This window comes from Lithobates pipiens, unplaced genomic scaffold, assembly GCF_037356315.1.
Source record: "Lithobates pipiens isolate NorthernLeopardFrog02 unplaced genomic scaffold, aLitPip1_a1.2 Scaffold_22, whole genome shotgun sequence".
Lineage (NCBI taxonomy): Eukaryota > Metazoa > Chordata > Amphibia > Anura > Ranidae > Lithobates > Lithobates pipiens.
Window position 1 is genome coordinate 153,459,205 of NW_027507784.1, and position 19,406 is coordinate 153,478,610.

The following is a 19,406-nucleotide window of genomic DNA, read 5'->3' on the forward strand; positions in this document are numbered from 1 at the left end:
AGAGGTTTCTTCAGAATAACAAAATCTGCAACAAAGGTTGTTATAATCCTTGCAGTGTGCATAGATCACCCAGAGGGGAATGTTTTTTTAATCAACAAAAGTGGAGTTACACTTTTAGACCCCTTTCACACTGGGGTGTTTTTCAGGCGTTTTTCAGGCGCTTTAGCGTTAGCCTGTAAAGCGCTTGAAAGAAGCCTCATCTGCAATCCCAATGTGCTTTAAGAGCCCTTTCCCACTGCCAGCGCCCAAAAATTGCTCGTAATGCACTGCTTAAACGTTACCAGCGTTTTTCGAGCGCTAGTGGGGCGCGTTTAACCCCTGCTAGTGGCCAAATAAAGGGATAAAAGCGCCCACAAAGCGCAGCTGCCAAAAGTGCTTTTCAGGCATTTTGCAGGGGCTTCCCTTGATTTCAATGGGAAGGGGCGCTTTAGGAGCTCCAAAAACGCTGCAAAGAAGCTGCTTGCAGGACTTTTTTTGATGCCCTGCCAGCGCAGCCACTCAGTGTGAAAGCACTCGGGCTTTCACATTGGGATTGCAGTTACGGCTTCTTTCAGGCACTTTACAGGCACTTTTTTTAAGCTAAAGCGCCTGAAAAATGCCCCAGTGTGAAAGGAATCTCAGTGTGAAAGCACTCTGGCTTTCACATTGGGATTGCAGATGAGGCTTCTTTCAAGCGCTTTACAGGCACTTTTTTAACGCTAAAGCACCTGAAAAACGCCTAAAAAACAGGCCAGTGTGAAAGGGGTCTTAGAAAGGCAATGCACCCGCAAACACTCCCACTCACCACTGATTTGTCCCTGGCTCTTGTCCATTTTTTTCATTGGCTGCAACTGGGCAGTGCTTTTTCAGCACTACGACGTCACTTCCAGTTTCCCTGGAGTCAGAGTGGAGTGGAGACAACCCAGTACCCTGTGATGTGAGGCAGGGGTGGGTGCAGAGCTGACCCTGAGCACAGTGTTCCAGAGCAGAATGTGAGTGGGGGATCGGAGGTGATCTCTCTCACTGTGAATGACAGAGGATTGCAATAGCTGAAGACAGAGTGTACCAGGCTGCTGTAATTCTCTGTTTTTGCTGTTTTCAATAGCAGGTCTCTCCCTCCATGCAACAGCTTGCCCAAGTCCTCAGACTCCTCTGCAGGGTGGGTACAGGGTGACTGCTCCACCCGGTGTGTAGTGTGTCCTGCCATGAGCCTGGCTCCCCCACCTCTGTTCAGTTTTCTCAGCTGCATGGAGGGGGGAGGGTAGTGCTGCTGAGTGTTGTGGTGCAGGGCAGTGACTGGCAGCTGTGGGATTCCCAAACCCCAAATCCCCCCTCCTGCATTTTCCCTCACTGCCTCTCCATCCTAAGATGCCCCCCCTGCTTCTCCACTGTGAAACTGTTTTCCCCTCCCTGTCTCTCCACCCTAAAATGGCCCCCCACCTCTCCATCCTAAAATGCCTCCCCCTCCCTGCCTTTCCTACCCTAAACAAGCCCCCCTCCCTTCCTCTCCACCCTAAACAATAACCCCTTTCCACCCTAAACAATAATCCCCCTCCCTGAGTCTCCACCCTAAAACGCCCCTTGCCTCTCCACCCTAAAACGCCCCTCCACCCTAAACAAGCCCCCCCCCCCCCCCCCGTTGTTGGAGGTGAGCAGGCATTTCATCTGGTAGTGGTGGATGAGCACTTGTCAAGAAGAATTGGAGAGATTTTGGCACACATAGAGCACTGTTGGGTGCTCGACTGTTTATCATTTGAATTACATTTTATTAGAATTATTTATTATTATTTTTGAAGTGTCTACAATCCATTCATTGACTATATTTTTTCATTATAAAAGTAGTGTTTTGCTCTTCACTGTAGTTGATGATCTAATTTTGCATGTCAAATAGAGAAGAATGTTCATACCACACGGAAAATCCTCTGTATTTCAATTTATTAAAAGATAAAAGCCACCTGAGCTCCCCCTCTAATGTGTTTCATTTTTAGTTGGGCTTAGAGTAAGAAGGTGAGGTTTAAACACCTACAAAGCCATTAGGATAATTTATAATATTTCCTAAAGTCAGAAATGATAAAAGCTGTGTGGATGTGTTTTGGCATAAACAGGAAGTGACGTAGGCAGAAGAGACGTGACCAGAAGTGACGCCCAATGGGTATCCGAGCGTGATAGTGAGATCCCAGGTGCATTTTGAGCAGTGTTTTTCCATCTTAGATTCCCCCAGAGTTTCTCCTCCCAGTGCATAGATTGCATTCATATGTTTGCCACTCAAATGCATTATTTTACATTTTTCTACATTGAACCTCATTTGCCATGTAGTTGCCCACCCCATTCATTTGTTCAGATCTTTTTTAAAGGTTTCCACATCCTGCGCAAAAGTTATTGCCCTGCTTAGCTTAGTATCGTCCACAAATACAGAGATTGAACTGTTTACCCCATCCTCCAGGTCATTTATGAACAAATTAAACAGGATTGGTCCCAGCACAGAACCCTGGGGACCACGCTACCCACCCCTGACCATGCCGAGAACTCCCCATTTATCACTACCCTCTGAACTCTCCCTTGTAGCCAGTTTTCAATCCATGTACTCACCCTAGGGTCCATGCCAATGAACCTTATTTTGTACAGTAAACGTTTATGGGGAACTGTGTCAAATGCTTTTGCAAAATCCAGATACACCACATCTACGGGCCTTCCTTTATCTAGATGGCAACTCATCTCCTCATAGAAGGTTAATAGATTGGTTTGGTAATAACGATTCTTCATGAATCCATGCTGATTACTGCTAATGATACCGTTCTCATTACTAAAATCTTGCATATAGTCCCTTGTCATCCCCTCCAAGAGTTTACATGCTATAGGCTAACTGGTCTGCATTTCCCAGGGATGTATTTTGGGCTCTTTTTAAATATTGGTGCTACATTGGCTTTTCTCCAATCAGCTGGTACCATTCCAGTTAGTAGACTGTCAGTAAAAATTTGGAACAATGGTCTGGCAGTTACTTGACTGAATTCCCTAAGTACTCTTGGGTGCAAGTGATCTGGTCCCGGTGATTTATTAATGTTAAGTTTACCAAGTCTAATTTAAATTCTGTCCTCTGTTAAAAATGGAGGTGCTTCCTGTGATGTGTCATGAGGATAAACACTGCAGTTTTGGTTACTGAAGCCCCCTGATTCCCTCGTAAAGACTGAGGAGAAGAATAAATTCAATATCTTTGCCATTTCACCATCCTTTGTAACCAGATGTCCTTCCTGATTCTATATGGGGCTAATATGGTCTGTCGTCCCTTTTTTACTGTTTACATACTTAAAGAATTTCTTGGGATTTTTTTGCTCTCCTCCGCTATGTGTCTTTTATGTTCTATCTTAGCCATCCTTATTGCACACTTACATTTCTTGTTTTTGTTGCATTCTTTATAAAGTCTGAATGCTGAGGACGATCCCTCAACCTTGTATTTTTTGAAGGTCTTCTCCTTTGCTTGTATATGCATTTTTACATTGGAGTTAAGCCATCCAGGACTTTTTTTCACGCTTTTAAATTTATTACCCAATGGGATGCATTGGTTAATGCCCTTATTTAATATGTTTTTAAAGAAAAAGCCATCTCTCCTCTGTGTTCTTTGTTCCTAAGATTTTATTCCAATTTATGCCTTCTAGCAAGATTCGTAGTTTAGGGAAGTTGGCTCTTTTGAAATTCAGTGACTTTGTATCCCCCTTATGTTTCCTATTGGTGTGATTTATACTGAAGCCAATTGACCTGTGATCGCTGTTACCTAAATTGCCCTGTATTTCCACATCCATAATCAGGTCTGTATTGTTGGTAATCAGTAGATCCAGTAACGCTTTATTTCTAGTTGGTGCGTCTACATCTGACCCATAAAATTGTCCTGCAAGACATTTAGGAACTGGCGAGCCTTAGATGAATGCGTGGTTCCCTCTGCCCAGTCTATGTCTGGATAATTAAAATCCCCCATTATGATAACACTTCCCATCCTTGCTGCTAATCCAGTTTGTGATAGGAGATCTGTCTCCCTTTCCTCGATCAGGTTAGGGGGCCTTTAGCATACTCCCAGTATTATTTTTCCCCTTAGCTTAATGCCTTTGGAGCTCTACCCATAAGGATTCCTCCTCCTCCCTAGCTCCCTTAATGATGTCGTCTCTCACATTCACTTGTACATTATTCTTGATATATATGCATACCCCTCCCCCTTTTTTACCCTCTCTATCCTTGCAATAAAGAGTATACCCTTGAATGGTTGCCAACGTATCATGAGAGCTGTTGAACCAGGTGGTTGAGGCCCTAGATAAATAGTTAGAGTGGACAGGGATCCACAATGGGTAACTGGGTTACCACCAAAGTCCACAGGGACTAAGAATAATGCATAGTAAACAGCTAGAGTAACAGCTATCTATGGGAGCAGGATGGATCAAGGGTGACAATTAACACTAGACAGAAAGGGACATTTTGATATTAAGTTGTGGGATGAATTTGGAGTCAGGCAATACAACTAGTAAAGTCAAAACAGAGAAATGAGAGGTAAAACAGAATATTTTTATATGTTGTCAGAGAGGGAAGATGGGATGAGCACTATGGCTGCCTGTCTGATCATAGAAGCTAGAGTATGTGAAGTAAGGGATTACAATACATGGGATTCAAAGAATATCAGAACAAAATAAGGAAAGCAGAATTTAAGCAGGGAAATATTAAAAAGTTAAAATAAATTGAAAGAATCATATGCATGCGCTGTGTACAAATGGGAAAATTGTAAGCAATTTTAGAGAGATATTCGTGTATGTGTGTGAATGCTGGAACCTTTAGTTCTATCTCTTGTGTGTGTCATGTATGCAGATGTGACCCCCTCCTTTGCGCTCTCATGAAAGTATGTAGCTGGGTTGAGAGATTAGTGATTAGCTGGAAGGACACCATGTCAATTTCTGTTTTTTAGACAAAACATTAATAACAAAATGTGCCGGGTTAATTAATCTAATGAAAAACAATTGTCAGGGCTGGGCTTAGCCCTTCCTTCTCTGAGCTGGCCGCTCAGCTGTAGGCTAATTGCCAGCTCCCATCTCTCTCTACAGTTATCCAGCTGTTGATGATCCTGCTTGTCTGTCCTGCCTACTTAAGCCATCAAGTCGAGAGCAGCTCTGCCTTCGCCTTGGCCACATCACAATGAACTACCTCCTGCGTTCCTGTTTAAAGACTGGCTTTTCTGAGATCCCTTCTGGCTCCGTACCCTGCTTGCTGTACCACTACTTTGATTCCTGACTTCTGCTTGGCTGACTATCAGTTCTGGTTACTGAACTTTGGCTATGTTTTGACTGTGTTTGTTCTTTTTACTTTTATTATTAAACATGTGTGATTTAACTGGACTTCTGTGTCAGTCTGATTTCATAGTTTCTGATAACAATGTGATCACAATTATTTTTGAATTTGTTTTCCAAACATGGTAAAATTAAGGTTACATTTAACCGTGTATTACACAAATTGAATATCCTTTGATAGTGGAAACGGTGCATTTAAAACAGGGAATTTAAGTAAAATGTCCCCCTTTAACCACTTGCAGACCGGACCATTTTGCTGGTCAAAGACCAGACCACTTTTTGCGATTCTGCACTGCGTCGCTTTAACTGACAATTGCGTGGTCGTGCGACGTGGCTCCCAAACAAAATTGACGTCCTTTTTTTCCCACAAATAGAGCTTTCTTTTGGCGGTATTTGATTACCCCTGCGGTTTTTATTTTTTGCGCTATAAACAAAAATAGAGCGACAATTTTGAAAAAAACGCATTATTTTTTACTTTTTGTTATAATAAATATCCCCCAAAAATATATAAAAAAATATTTTTTTCCCTCAGTTTAGGCCGATACGTATTCTTCTACATATTTTTGGTAAAAAAATCGCAATAAGCGATTATTCATTGGTTTGCGCAAAAGTTATAGCGTTTACAAAATAGGGATAGTTTTATAGCATTTTTATTAATAATTTTTTATTATTTATTTTTTTACTAGTAATGGCGGCGATCTGCGATTTTTGTTGTGACTGCGACATTATGGGGGACCCATCGGACATTTTTGACACATTTTTGGGACCATTGTCATTTATACAGTAATCACTGCTATATAAATGCGGTGATTCCTGTGTAAATGACACTGGCAGTGAAAGGGTTAACCAGTGGGTGGCAGTGTAGGGGTTAAGTGTTCCTAGGGGTGTGTTACTAACTGTGGGGGGGTTGGGCTTTCATTTAGTGTACACTGATCTCTGCTCCAATCACATGGAGCAGAGATCAGTGTCACTAGTTGCTAGGCAGAATGGAGAAATGTTGTTTATACAGCATTTCCTCCATTCGGCCGCTCCGTGAGATGATCGCGGGGATGCCCGCGGCGATCGAGTCCGCGGGTCCCGCGACCGGACTCATGGGGGTCCCGACCAGCGCGGGAGCGCGCCGCCGGCGGCGCGCTTCCGATGGCAGGGCGGCATCGAATATTGGACGTACCTGTACGCCAATATGCCTGCCTGGGCCATTCTGTAAACGTACATCGTCGTGCGCTGGTCGGGAAGTGGTTAAGGAAATATATCTATGGATATATATTCAAATTAGGATGTGATATTGAGATTATCACTTGAGTATTAATTTCTGATATGAGTTTAACAATTTTATTAATAATATAGATATATTGTAACTGGTTTAGACAACCTTTGGTTTTAAATGAAATGCAGGTTATTGGGGGAATTTGTAAAATGGGATTAATTTAGATTAAAATAACAATTTAGTAATTTTCCATTTATACAATAAACGTTATTGAAAGAAAAAAAAAGATTGGGATGAGTTTGTTAATTGGAATACAGCTGCCATAATGTTTAATAAAGCCAAGACTAATAGGATACATAAGAAACTTTTAAGAAAAAATGAAATCTAAAGGTCTGATAATAACTTGATGTGCAGTCCATGATGTGAGAGTAATAATAAATAAAATTTAAATATAACAGACCCAGCACCCACACACTGTTAGGATAGATGCCACCTGCAGCCAGTTGTTTTATAGTTTTTGATCTGGCTGAGAGCTCTCTGTTCTGTCATATACATCTTGTTGGTCCTTTTGTTTTTAGTTATTTTTATTTTTGATATTCAAAGCAGAATGAGTGGATTATGAACATGACGTGCCCCTTTTCCTTGTAAGTGCAGTGATATAAGCAGAATAATACTTTGGATTTATTGGACATCTCTGCATGACCGCAGGGTATCCGGTTCCCGACCTGTGCACGTGGATGTACATAAACAGAATGGCACAGCTGCACAAATGGGCGCACCTTTACGTCCCTTTGAATTTGCCACAGTGCCATCGCGCCAGCCGGGAGCTCCGTCAGTGTAGGATCGCGGGTCCCACAGACTCGATGTCCGCGGGGATACCAGTGATCGTCTCACGGAGAGGAAGAACGGGGAGATGCTAATGTAAACAAGCATCTCCCCGTTCTGCCTAGTGACAGTGTCAGTGATCATAGCTCCCTGTGATCGGGAGCTATGATCAGTGATATGTCACAGCTAGCCCATCCCCCCTACAGTTAGAGCATATCCCTAGGACACACTTAACCCCTACAGTGCCACCTAGTGTTAACCCTTCACTGCCAGTCACATTTACACAGTAATCAATGCAATTTTAATATCTGATTGATGTATAAATGTGCATAGTCCCAAAATTGCACCAAAATTGTTCAATGTGTCCACCATAATGTCGCAGTCATGATAAAAATCACTGATCGCTGCCATTACTAGTAAAGAAAAAAATATTAATAAAAATGCCATAAAACTATCCCCTATTTTGTAGACGCTATAACTTTTGTACAAACCAATCAATAAATGCTTATTGTGATTTTTTTTTACCAAAAATATGTAGAAGAATACATATCAGCCTAAACTGAGGAAAACATTTTTTTTATATATTTTTGGGGGATATTTATTATAGCAATATATAAAATATTGCTTTTTTTTCAAAATTGTCACTTTTTTTTGTTTATAGCGCAAAAAATTAAAACCGCAGAGGTGATCAAATACCACCAAAAGGTTCAGGTTCTTGATGAGGTAGCCATACTAACATTAAGGCCTTATTCAAACCTATGCATTTTTTGTGCTTTTTCCATTTTGCGGATTTGCACTACAGGCCGTGTTCAATAGGAATCCATGGTAAATGGACTGTAGTGCAAATCTGCAAAATGCAAAAAGCACCAAAAATGCATAGGTGTGAATCTAGCCTAAGGATGCTGCATTACATCCCCGGATACTTGCTGGGTCTGTGCAAAAAACACAAAAAATGCATAGGTATGAATCAGGCCTAAAACTCACACCTATGCATTTTTAGTGCTTTTTGCATTTTGCAGATTTGCACTACAGAACGGGTTCCATAGGAAACCATGTTAAATCGACTGTACTGCAAATCTGCAAAATGCAAAAAGCACCAAAAATGCATAGGTGTGAATCTAGCCTAAGGATGCTGCATTACATCCCCGGATACTTGCTGGGTCTGTGCAACCACAGATTCCACCCTAGTTCTGGCCCAGTATAGATGGGATTAATAATTCAATTTTAAGGACCCCAGAATGAGAAGAACAAGTGGGGCAACAAGTTGCCACAGGGGGCAACTTCTTATGAAACAGGATTTTGGAAAAATTTGATTTTTTATGTCTGCCAGTCACTCTTTTCCCTCCAGCTTGACAGATGGACCAGTATTTATGTCTACAGACTGCAATACAGATTGCCTATCCCAGCATGTGGCCGTCCCAATATCTTAAAGTGCGCACACAACGGCCATCAATATACCACACAGGAATTGGTATACAGTACATAGCACTGCAATCAATCTGCACCAGTCTACATCTAACGCAGAATACTAACGTACATCTGCATGCCACATTGGATTGTTTAGGACTGACGAAAGAAATCTTCTTCAGTTGAGCAATTCCTGCGAAGGCGCAGGTATTGCGCATATGGTATGCATTTGTTGAGGGGAGAAGGGTGAGAACATTGGACATGCAAGATAGTATTACCCTAGCTAGGCTTACAATATAAATCAATAGGGATGTAGCCATTTTTATCAATACAGATTAACAGATCCAGATCTTCTGTGTTAGATCCACTAGATGGCACACAGACATATCAGAATTGTGGATGGGCCGACGTTTTTGTTTTTTGTGTCTCCCAGTTACAAATCATCGTGAAGTACTGCGCATGTCCACATGCATAGTCTGGAGTTGTATCCATTGATGTCATATTGCAGCTCCTCGACGCACGCTAATGATGTCTTAACAGTTAGGAATCAGGTGCATCTTATGGTATTTAAGGGGAACTGATTTTTCAGATGTTCCCTGTGGCAGTTTGCATGGTGGTGGAGATACATTCTGTGGAGTTGATGGACTGGTATGTGTCTTGTTATATGCGCTGGTATGTAGACATGTGCAGAGTGAAATATTTTGTTTCGGAAGTTCGTTTTAGTCCAAAAAATAAATGTATTTAGTTACTCCCGAAATTCGTTTTTATTTATTTCATTTTTCGTTCAAAAATTGCATTAGTCCGAAAATCCACATGAATTACGGTCAAATCTATCTTTGAAGGCTTATGGTGTCTGTCGAATGTATAAAGAAGATTCAACGGAGCTAGTATATAGCATACTTCGTGTGAACTTTAGAACCCTATTAAAGTCTATGGGACTCCAACGTTCAAAATCTAAAGTGCTAATTTTAAAGGCTAATATGCAAGTTACTGTCCTAAAAAGTGTTTGGGGACCTGGGTCCTGCCCCAGGGGACATGGATAAATGCAAAAAAAAGTTTTTTCAGGAGCAGTGACTTTAATAATGATTAAAGTGATGATTTATCAATGGCTTTCAATGAGTGTTCTTTGTATTACGGGAGCCGCAAGTGATTTTAAAGGACTTTTTTTCCTGCAGAAATGACACTTTGTGCAGGGACAGTTCTAAGCACGGGAAACATGCGTCCCTTCACAGGCATACTATAGACCCCCCCCCCCCCAGGTATGAAATTTAAAGGAATATTACACCTTTATTGTTTCACTTTAATCATTATTAAAATCACCGCTCCCGAAAAAACTGACGTTTTTCAAACTTTTTTTGCATTGATACATGTCCCCTGGGGTGGGACCCAGGTCCCCAGACACTTTTTAGGACAGTAACTTGCATATTAGCCTTTAAAATTTGCACTTTAGAATCTTTTCTCTCTATCAAATCTTTTCTCTCTATGTCGAATATTTTCTCTTTGTCGAATATTTTCTCAATATAATCTTGGACTAATAGAGGTAAGTTTAGGCACATTCGACCACAGGTTCAATAGACACAGATTGTTATTGTAAGAGTCACATCGAATCTCCTATTCTATATCGAACTGTTGTAACAACGAAAACGAAAATAAAGCATTTATTTATGTCGGATCTTTCATTTTTCGGATTCTGCACTTTCGTTATTATATGTCAAAAGGAAAACGAAAATACCTGAAATTCGGACAAAAATGCATTTGGACGAAAACGAAAGCACATGTCTACTGGTAAGATCCTTATGTTGTGTCCCTTTATGAACCACTTCTAATGATATGGTTGTCCACCGATCTTGGTGGAACTGGTGTTTGACTGAGATCCCGTTTAGTATCTCATTGTAAACATTGCTTGAAGCTTGGGTCCCTATTGAGTATATCCAATCCTCTTGATGTGATCCTGACAGTAGACCTTGAGAGCTCTCAGATAAGTTGGTGTTTCTTTTGATTACTCTCATTAGGATTTGATCGGTGCTAAGATGTTTCAATCATTCTAATAACAAGCCTTTTTAATGCTTTTATATATTGCATAGAACCTGTTTTTGGCTCTAGATCAGTGATGGCGAACCTTGGCACCCCAGATGTTTTGGAACTACGTTTCCCATGATGCTCATGCACTCTGCAGTGTAGTGGAGCATCATGGGATATGTAGTTCCAAAACATCTGGGGTGCCAAGGTTCGCCATCACTGCTCTAGATGGTTCCTTGGACTATTTCCATCTACACCTGACTTCAATATCCATTTGGATAACACACTCTCTCCCTGCCCAAATTACATGCACTGTTTAGTGAAGACTTCATAGGTGTGTATCACCAATTGAAATGCTTTGATTGCATTTTTTTATTTAATTATCTGAATTATGATGGTTGTGATATAGATTTCTCCACCCTATGGATATTTTTTTTTTTTTTAAATATCAGTCTTTTATTTTTAAAGTATTTTCTTTTTTATGCAACAGTCTCTTTATGTGACTTCACTTTTCCTGGTTCCCGCACTCCCCGGGAGATTGCCAATTTTTGGCCTTGTGACGCCCAAAATTATGGTGGCGGCTATGTGGGTGAGTTTCCTTTTTTGCTCTAATCCATGGGGTTAATCCTAAATATTGAGGGATATACTGAGGGGCATAGTAGACTCTAAGTTTATTGATTTAAGATGCATGACAGTATACCATGAAGGTTGGTTATTAGTTATATGTTTTTGATTCTAATAGTGTATATTTGATTTATATGCTTTCTTGTAGATCATTTTCTGACCTAATATACTCCTGAAGAAGGGGGTAACCCTGAAACATGCAGCACGGGATCATTATTACATTATCTAAGTTCGTCTAATTTGTGTCAGACAAGTGGATGCTCCATGATTAGCAGCATCTTATGTCATTTATCTACTATTGAAGGCTTTTTATGATGTGTGTATTTGTGTATAATAAATGTATACATTTTTATAAATTGACTGTTGTAACCATACCATACCCCGAAAGTTGCCTCCACAACTGTCCAAATTTCAAATTAGTAATAGGACGAAGGTACATTCATTTTTTCATAACAAGTAGCGTTTCCATAAATGTCCCTGCAAAATGTATGAAAAGACAAGAAGAAAACTGGTCAGGGAGGCTGCCAAGAGGCCTACAGCAACATTAAAGGAGCTGCAGGAATATCTGGCAAGTACTGGCTGTGTGGTACATGTGACAAAAAATCTCCCGTATTCTTCATGTCTGAGCTATGGGGTAGAATGGCAAGATGGAAGCCTTTTCTTACAAAGAAAAACATCCAAACCTGGCCTGATGAAACCTAGGTTTAACTTTTTGGCCATAGTTACAAAAGATATGTTTGGCACAAGACAACACTGCACATCACCGTACCCACAGTGAAGCATGGTGGTTGGTGGCAGCATAATGCTTTGGGGTTGTTTTTCTTCAGTATAGTCAAGGTAGAGGGAATTATGAACAGTTCCAAATACCAGTCAATATTGGCACAAAACCTTCAGGCTTCTGCTAGAAAGCTGAACATGAAGAGGAACTTCATCTTTCAGCATGACAAAGACCCAAAGCATACATCCAAATTAACAAAGGAATGGCTTCACCAGAAGAATAATGTTTTGGAATGACCCAGACAGAGCCAAGACCTGAATCTGATTGAGAATCTGTGGGGTGATCCCCACAGAGGACTGAAGAGAGATAAAGTGGGCTGTACACAGGAGATGCCCTCGCAATCTAACAGATTTGGAGTGTTTTTGCAAAGGAGTGGGCAAATATTGTCAAGATGTGCCATGCTGATAGATTCATACCCGAAAAGACTGCTGTAGAGTGCTGTAATAAAATCAAAAGGTGCTTCAACAAAGTATTAGTTTAAGGGTGTGCACACTTATGCAACCATATTCTTTTAGTTTTTTATTTCTATTTCCTTTTACCTAAAAGATTTCAGTTTGTTGTTCAACTGAGTTGTACAGTTTATAGGTCACATTAAAAAGTGGATAAAGATCTTAAAAGAGTTATCACTGTCTGTTGAGAAAGATGAAATTTTAACAGGGGTGTGTAGACTTTTTATATCCACTGTAAATAAATATATAATTTATTTATTTTTTTACGCTTTTTAAAAAACTTTTTTAAAGATCAATTTCATTCTTGCCCCCCCCCCCCCCTCCCATGCTTCTAACATCCAATAATAATAATATATTTTCTGTCTGCAACAGCTGAAACAGCTCTGTCCTAGTCTCCATACTCAGAGGATCCTTCTTTCTGTTGAGATTTTTAAAGTATTTGGTACAATTGTCCTGATAGTTTACAAAAAACTGACACATTTAACTCACCAATCTCTACTTCACCTTAAAAATACTGTAGAGTAAATATATTCCTGACCTGCTATGAAAGTCTGAATTGTGCTAAAATTCTTTAAATTATATGTTTGCGTACTAATGTGCTGGCTTATGCTCTGTAGTGCTTGCTGCAGATTTTGAAAAAATAAAAAATAAATCTTATCTATGAGGAAAATAATTTTTGATATAAGAACACATCAATATATTTGTTCTTTTCAAATTAGGAAACAGCACTGGGGAAACTTAAAAATATATATTACTTTTTTTAAATCATATTGAAAACCTTGCCTATTTTTTAGATTGGATTCCTATTTTTATAGATTTTAAGAGAACAGTAAATGCATAGCGCAGATATGTTTTCTTCAAACAAGTTCTTATACATCAATTATTATTGTAAACTTTAGGATTTACTAGCCTTACAGGTTATACAAAAAAAATGATATTCCAATGGTGCGCTCACATTTTGAATGACAATTACTCATGCAACACTGTATGAATTTTTTACCTTTTTTTTTTGCACAAATAGAGTTTTCTTTTGGTGTTATTTGATCACTTCTGGGTTTTTTATTTTTTGCACTATAAATGAAAAAAGACAGAAAATTTTGTAAAGAAAAAATAATCGTTTCTGTTTTAAAATTTCGCAAATTAGTAATTTATCTTCATAAATTTTGGTCAAAATGTATACTGTCACATATCTTTGTTAAAAATAACCCAAATCAGTGTAAATTATTCGGTCTTTGTGAAAGTTATAGATTCTACAAGCTATGGTGCCAATCATTGAAATCAATCACTCAATCAATTTCAAATCAATCTCATTTCTTGAGGCAGTACAAATACCCCCCAAATGATCCCTTTTTAGAAAGTAGACATTCCAATGTATTTAGTAAGAGGCATGGTGAGTTTTTTGAAGTTGTGATTTTTTAAATAATAATTGATAATAATAATTGATGTATAAGAACTTGTTTGAAGAAAACATATCTGCGCTATGCATTTACTGTTCTCTTAAAATCTATAAAAATAGGAATCCAATCTAAAAAATAGGCAAGGTTTTCAATATGATTTAAAAAAAGTAATATATATTTTTAAGTTTCCCCAGTGTTGTTTCCTAATTTGAAAAGAACAAATATATTGATGTGTTCACTTAGCTGTGCTAATTATTTACTGACACTAGCAAATAAATGTGAACTCATGATGATCAAAAGCTGACGAGGGAGGTGTAAAAAGACTGAACATTCTCGGCTTCAATATACTGTAGAATGAAAAGAGAAATACTATACATTCTTTGTCCTAAGCGAGATCTCTATTGTGTTAGTAATGCAGATCCAGCAATGGATATAGTATATAAGAACAGCTGTGTTTGTCATTCCACTGTACTAACGCCTCACCAGAGACACCCAGGCAAAATGGGAAAGGTAAAAGATTTAGTTATTTTAAATTATCAAATAACTATGTTAGTTAGGTATGTTAATATTTTGTAGTTCTACAGTTAAATACAACCAAATCTGGTCAGCACAATTACTGTATTAATGATAGTCTAATATACTTGCTATAAGTAATGAAGTATTAGGCTAAATGTTTTGGGTTAGCAATTCAAGCTATAGATAAATTGTGTAGAAATTACCTGACTACTCTATAAAATATTTTAGGGTGATTAGCAAAAGCATATCTATCAGTCTGACAGTTAAAAAAAAAAGAATGCACTAAAGAAATAAAAACAAAACACATTTTAGTACAGTATGAAAGTGTTAGAACTTCTAACAATATTTTTATTGTTGTCTGTGTGGTTGATTCACTAAAACTAGAGTGCAAAATCTGGTGTAGCTGTGCATGGTAGACAATCAGCTTCTAAGTTCAGCTTGAACAATTGACAAAAAACAAACTGGAAGCTGATTGTTTTTCATGCAGAGCTGCACAGATTTTTCACTCTCCAGCTTTAGTAAATCAACCCCTGTGTCTTCTCTTCCGAGTGATACCTGCTTCTTTAAATGTTTAATGGGTAGGGGCCACATACAGAAATAAAAACGTATCACAAATGTTATCTCTTACATATTTACTAAATAAATAGACTGGAGTTGGACTTTGACAATAATAAATTGTCCCCAATGATAGGTTGGTCTAATTTTTAGAAGCAGTTCTCTATATATAACATAATTTGTAAATTGCCATGTAAATATTATGAGTGACAAGTGTAATACTGGCTAGGTTGTCATTACACAATAGACAGCTGTATAAAATACAGAGCAATCCACACCATTTGGAAGTTTACTAGCAAATACAGGTTTAATTTTGCATGTTTAGTTGCAATGGAAACTTTAGTTTAGAGTTTAGAGTATTTTTTTTCACTGACTTTCTAAAAAAACTAAACTGTTTTAAATTTTTTGGACTGTAAATTTCTGGACAGTTGGGGACCTTGGTTGGGTTCCAAGTAGAGTGACGTCTGCTCCCTGCCATTCTTCAGCAGTCAGAATGAAAAGGAATCATCTACTTTCTAGCAGATTTTTTTGGATTATAAATGATGCCAGTATATCTTTAGATCGATTAAAAGAGTACAGAACATCAGTAGAGTATAATAACAAAAGACATTTTGAGGGTGTATTTTTAATACCTAAGGGTAGCAGAGATCATTGCAAGCTTTGACATGTGTTGATGTGTGTAAAAAAGGAAACCACTCAAAAATATGGCATATACATATACAGTATGAGTAAACTTATGAAGGATCCTCAGGCTCCTAAATGAATGTATACAGATTTATTCAATAAAATAAAAAACAGCATGGGCAATGCCACAACAAAAAACTCACCAATAAACAATGAATGGATGAATAACTTGTATAACGCTACATATACGAACTAAATCACCTCAGTGCGCTTTTGCCTTCTTACTGAAGGCCAGATAGCTTCCTTCCGAGTGGATATCCACAGGTAGAGCATTCCATAGCCATGGTCCTTGGACTGCGAACCTTCGTTAGCCTTTTCATTTATAACCGGTCTTGGGGATGTGGAGGAAGTTCTGGTTAGTTGACCGGAGAGTGCGACCTGGAGTGTAGGCTTTATTTTGTCGCAGAGGTATTGCGGGGCTTTTCCTTTGTACATTTGTGAGTGAGGGTCTTAAATGTAACTTGATCCTTTACAGCTAGCCACTGGAGGGTCCTCAGGGATATGGTGATTGATTCCCATTGTTTTTTCCAGCTACCAGTCAGGCTGCTGTGTTCTGGATGGTTTGTAGAGGTGAAATTTGATATTTTGGAAGTTCTAGATAGAGGGAATTCACGTAGTTGAGGATTGTTCCAATTACTGCTGCTGTATCTCCTTCCAGGATGAAGGGGATGAGTCTACACAGTAGGCGAAGAAGTTAGTGGGATCCACTGACTACTGATCCTACAATGATCTTCTAGGGTTCTTTATTAACTGATTGTTGATTTATTGGAATAGGTATTTGTACATTACAACTCATTATTTGTTTGCTCTTCTTTATTTAATAATATATAATCACTCTTTTTTGGGGTGACAATGTAGCCAACAGGGAGGCATTTGTGGAAGTTATAAAAGAAATATAAGCAGCATGTTGCTACTGTTAGCATGCAATTGTTTCATGCTATGAATAGCAATTGTAATTGTGATAGTGGTGGGGACATAACGTACTTTCAACTGATCGCTAATATACTTCTCATTCACACATCCTAAATATCCATGGTTTGGCAAGAGAGAGACCCCAGGAGCTCTGATCAGCAATTACTACTTGGCCTTGGACTGAATTACAGACAGTGGTTAGGGATAGATAATCCTAGGTTCCAGATACCTGGCCGAAGGTATTCACAGTTATACTTATGGCACCGTGGTCATTTGGACATGTGAATGAGGTCTAAGAGTTCTAGCTGTGGTTTAGGAGATCAGATATTTTTCATATTAACATACTTCTTTCAATAACTGTGGCTATGCTATATTTACAGATCTAAAAACAGTAGAAACAACAGAATGTTTTGTCTATTGCTGACTGTCTACTGATTATTGCAGAATGGTTTATCATTATACAATTTTAATGCAAAAGGCAATATTTAGTGTTATCTAACAGTAATCCACAATAAATATTTTCTTTATTGAAATTTCAGATCATCTTCTACGAGGACAAGAACTTCCAGGGCCGCTCTTATGAGTGCAGCTCTGACTGTTCTGACCTCCACTCTTACTTCAACCGTTGCAACTCCATCCGTGTAGAAAATGGAAACTGGATGCTGTATGAGCACCCAAACTACACTGGACACCAATATTTTCTGAGGAGGGGAGAGTATCCTGATTTTCAACAGTGGATGGGATTGAATGACTCCATTAGGTCTTGTCGCGTCATCCCTCAGGTATAAATTTTTATTATATACTAAAGGTTACCTGTACTAAGGGAAAACTAAAATCTTTAGCTTCAGTACTTTGGAACACTGACGTGGCTCAAGCATTAAGATTAGCAAAGTCAGAGTGAAGTCAAAACTCCTAAGGTGCATATTAGTTAGAAGCTAATGTCTTAAGCCACTGGATCAACATGACAGCCAGGGAACTAGTATTTACAGAAACAAAGGATGGCAATAGCAGTCAAAGAGTAAAGAGATTTGCTCCCTCATTTTTAACCATTGACAGGTTTCTCAGTGAAGGGGAGCCAGGTATAATATAAGGTAGAAAACCATTGGGATATATTTTTAATCATTTTTAAAGAGGAAGTAAACCCTGATGGGTTTACTTCCTCTTTTTTTCCCTGCAAAGGTAAAGCATAATGGACTACTATGCATCGCATAGTAGCTCATTATGTGTCACTTACCTGACACAGGAGCCAGCGAAGTCGCCGCTGTCCCCTGTAGTCCGCCGCATCCATGTTGCTTGTGGCGTCTCGCAGCTCCGACGAATCACAGTGGCGCAACCGCGATGACGTCACTCCCGCGCATGCGTACGGGAGTCGCGCCTCGCAGCTCCGCCGCTGTCATACGGCGTAGCCGCGATGACGTCACTCCCGCGCATGCGCACGGGAGTCGACAAATTTGGCAAATCCATTCTTGGATTTGCCGCATTTAGTGCGCATGCGCGCCGCTGTCTACGGCGCATGCGCCGTAGACAGTGGTGCCCATTTTCGGGCAAATATCTCCTAAACCATATAGGTTTAGGAGATATTGCTTGGACCTACAGGTAAGCCTTAATCTAGGCTTACCTATAGGTCCAAGTTGTTTGGAAGGGTTTACTTCCTCTTTAATAAAACTGATAAATAAATAGAAAGGGGAGAAAGTGGATTAACCTTTTTTTGATATCGCTACTTACCTGTCAGTTTCTGGTTTCATTATTCACCTGGAACAAGCATGCAACTGATGGAATCAGTGCAAAGTCATAAAAAGAGTTGCATACTTGTTTTGGGTCAGTGTTTCAAAATGCATTGAATCCATTGGATCAGCATGACAGGTAGTTAACTAGCATTTTTAGAGGGGAACAGCCATAACAACTTCAATATTCTCTAAGTATAGATTTCCTTTAGATGTTTTTTAGGTCTAATAAGCTAAGTTCCAGGAACTTTTATATATTTTTTATCAATCTATATATATTTCAGATATTATCTTCAGAACTTATAATACACTTATATTAAAACTGAGGCAAGAATGTAGCAGTCATTTATTAGATAAAATGCCATTATTTGTCCCAGGCTACTGCTTTGTTTTCTCTCTAGTTTTCTTTGCACCACTCTTTGTAAGTCTGCCCTACCATGCCATATTTATAGAAACAGACACACATAAACAATGTAGTGTGTGTGCACAGGCCTTCAGCCAATATAAAATACATTTTTGAAATACTAAAATATTTTGGACTTACAATGCATGTTCCTCCATCAGCACCGTGGATCATTTAGGCTCAGGATTTATGAAAGGGAAGAATTCAGAGGTCAGATGATGGAGTTCACTGAAGATTGTCCTCAAGTCCATGAAGAATTCAACTACCATGATATCCACTCCTGTAATGTCCTTGAAGGACACTGGATCCTCTATGAGCAACCCAACTACAGGGGACGTCAGTACTACCTGAGACCTGGAGAATACAGGAGATACACTGAGTGGGGAGCAGTTACTCCTAGAGTTGGTTCTTTCAGGAGAGTACAGGAAATGTTTTGAAGACAGCGTTGCTGTTGTGATAACCAATACATCCAATAAAAATAAAGTATACTAAAAAAAAGTACAAGTTGGTTTTATTGAAGAACTTGAAATCAATAATATAGTAAATAGAAGCGAACGAGGAACCAACATTTAGTTAAAACTACTGTAGTTAAAATATGCCACTTTA

At 39.0% G+C, this 19,406-nt stretch overlaps 1 protein-coding gene across 1 annotated transcript; it reads left to right on the forward strand.

The window, feature by feature from the left end:
• Nucleotides 1-14,405: 14,405 nt before the first annotated feature.
• Nucleotides 14,406-19,304, forward strand: LOC143924287 (gamma-crystallin 1). Its single transcript, XM_077448490.1, has 3 exons — nucleotides 14,406-14,516; nucleotides 17,213-17,455; nucleotides 18,962-19,304. Exons 1-3 carry the CDS (start codon nucleotides 14,433-14,435, stop codon nucleotides 19,235-19,237), a joined length of 603 nt encoding a protein of 200 aa, XP_077304616.1. The 5' UTR covers nucleotides 14,406-14,432; the 3' UTR covers nucleotides 19,238-19,304.
• Nucleotides 19,305-19,406: the final 102 nt, after the last annotated feature.

Bases quoted from the DNA above. Each gene is read 5' to 3' on its own strand.
- LOC143924287 (XM_077448490.1), top strand. From the start codon at position 14,433: ATGGATATAGTATATAAGAACAGCTGTGTTTGTCATTCCACTGTACTA. The intron at 14,517-17,212 runs GTAAAAGATTTA...TTGAAATTTCAG, and splicing joins ACCCAGGCAAAATGGGAAAG to ATCATCTTCTACGAGGACAA. The intron at 17,456-18,961 runs GTATAAATTTTT...TTCCTCCATCAG, and splicing joins CTTGTCGCGTCATCCCTCAG to CACCGTGGATCATTTAGGCT.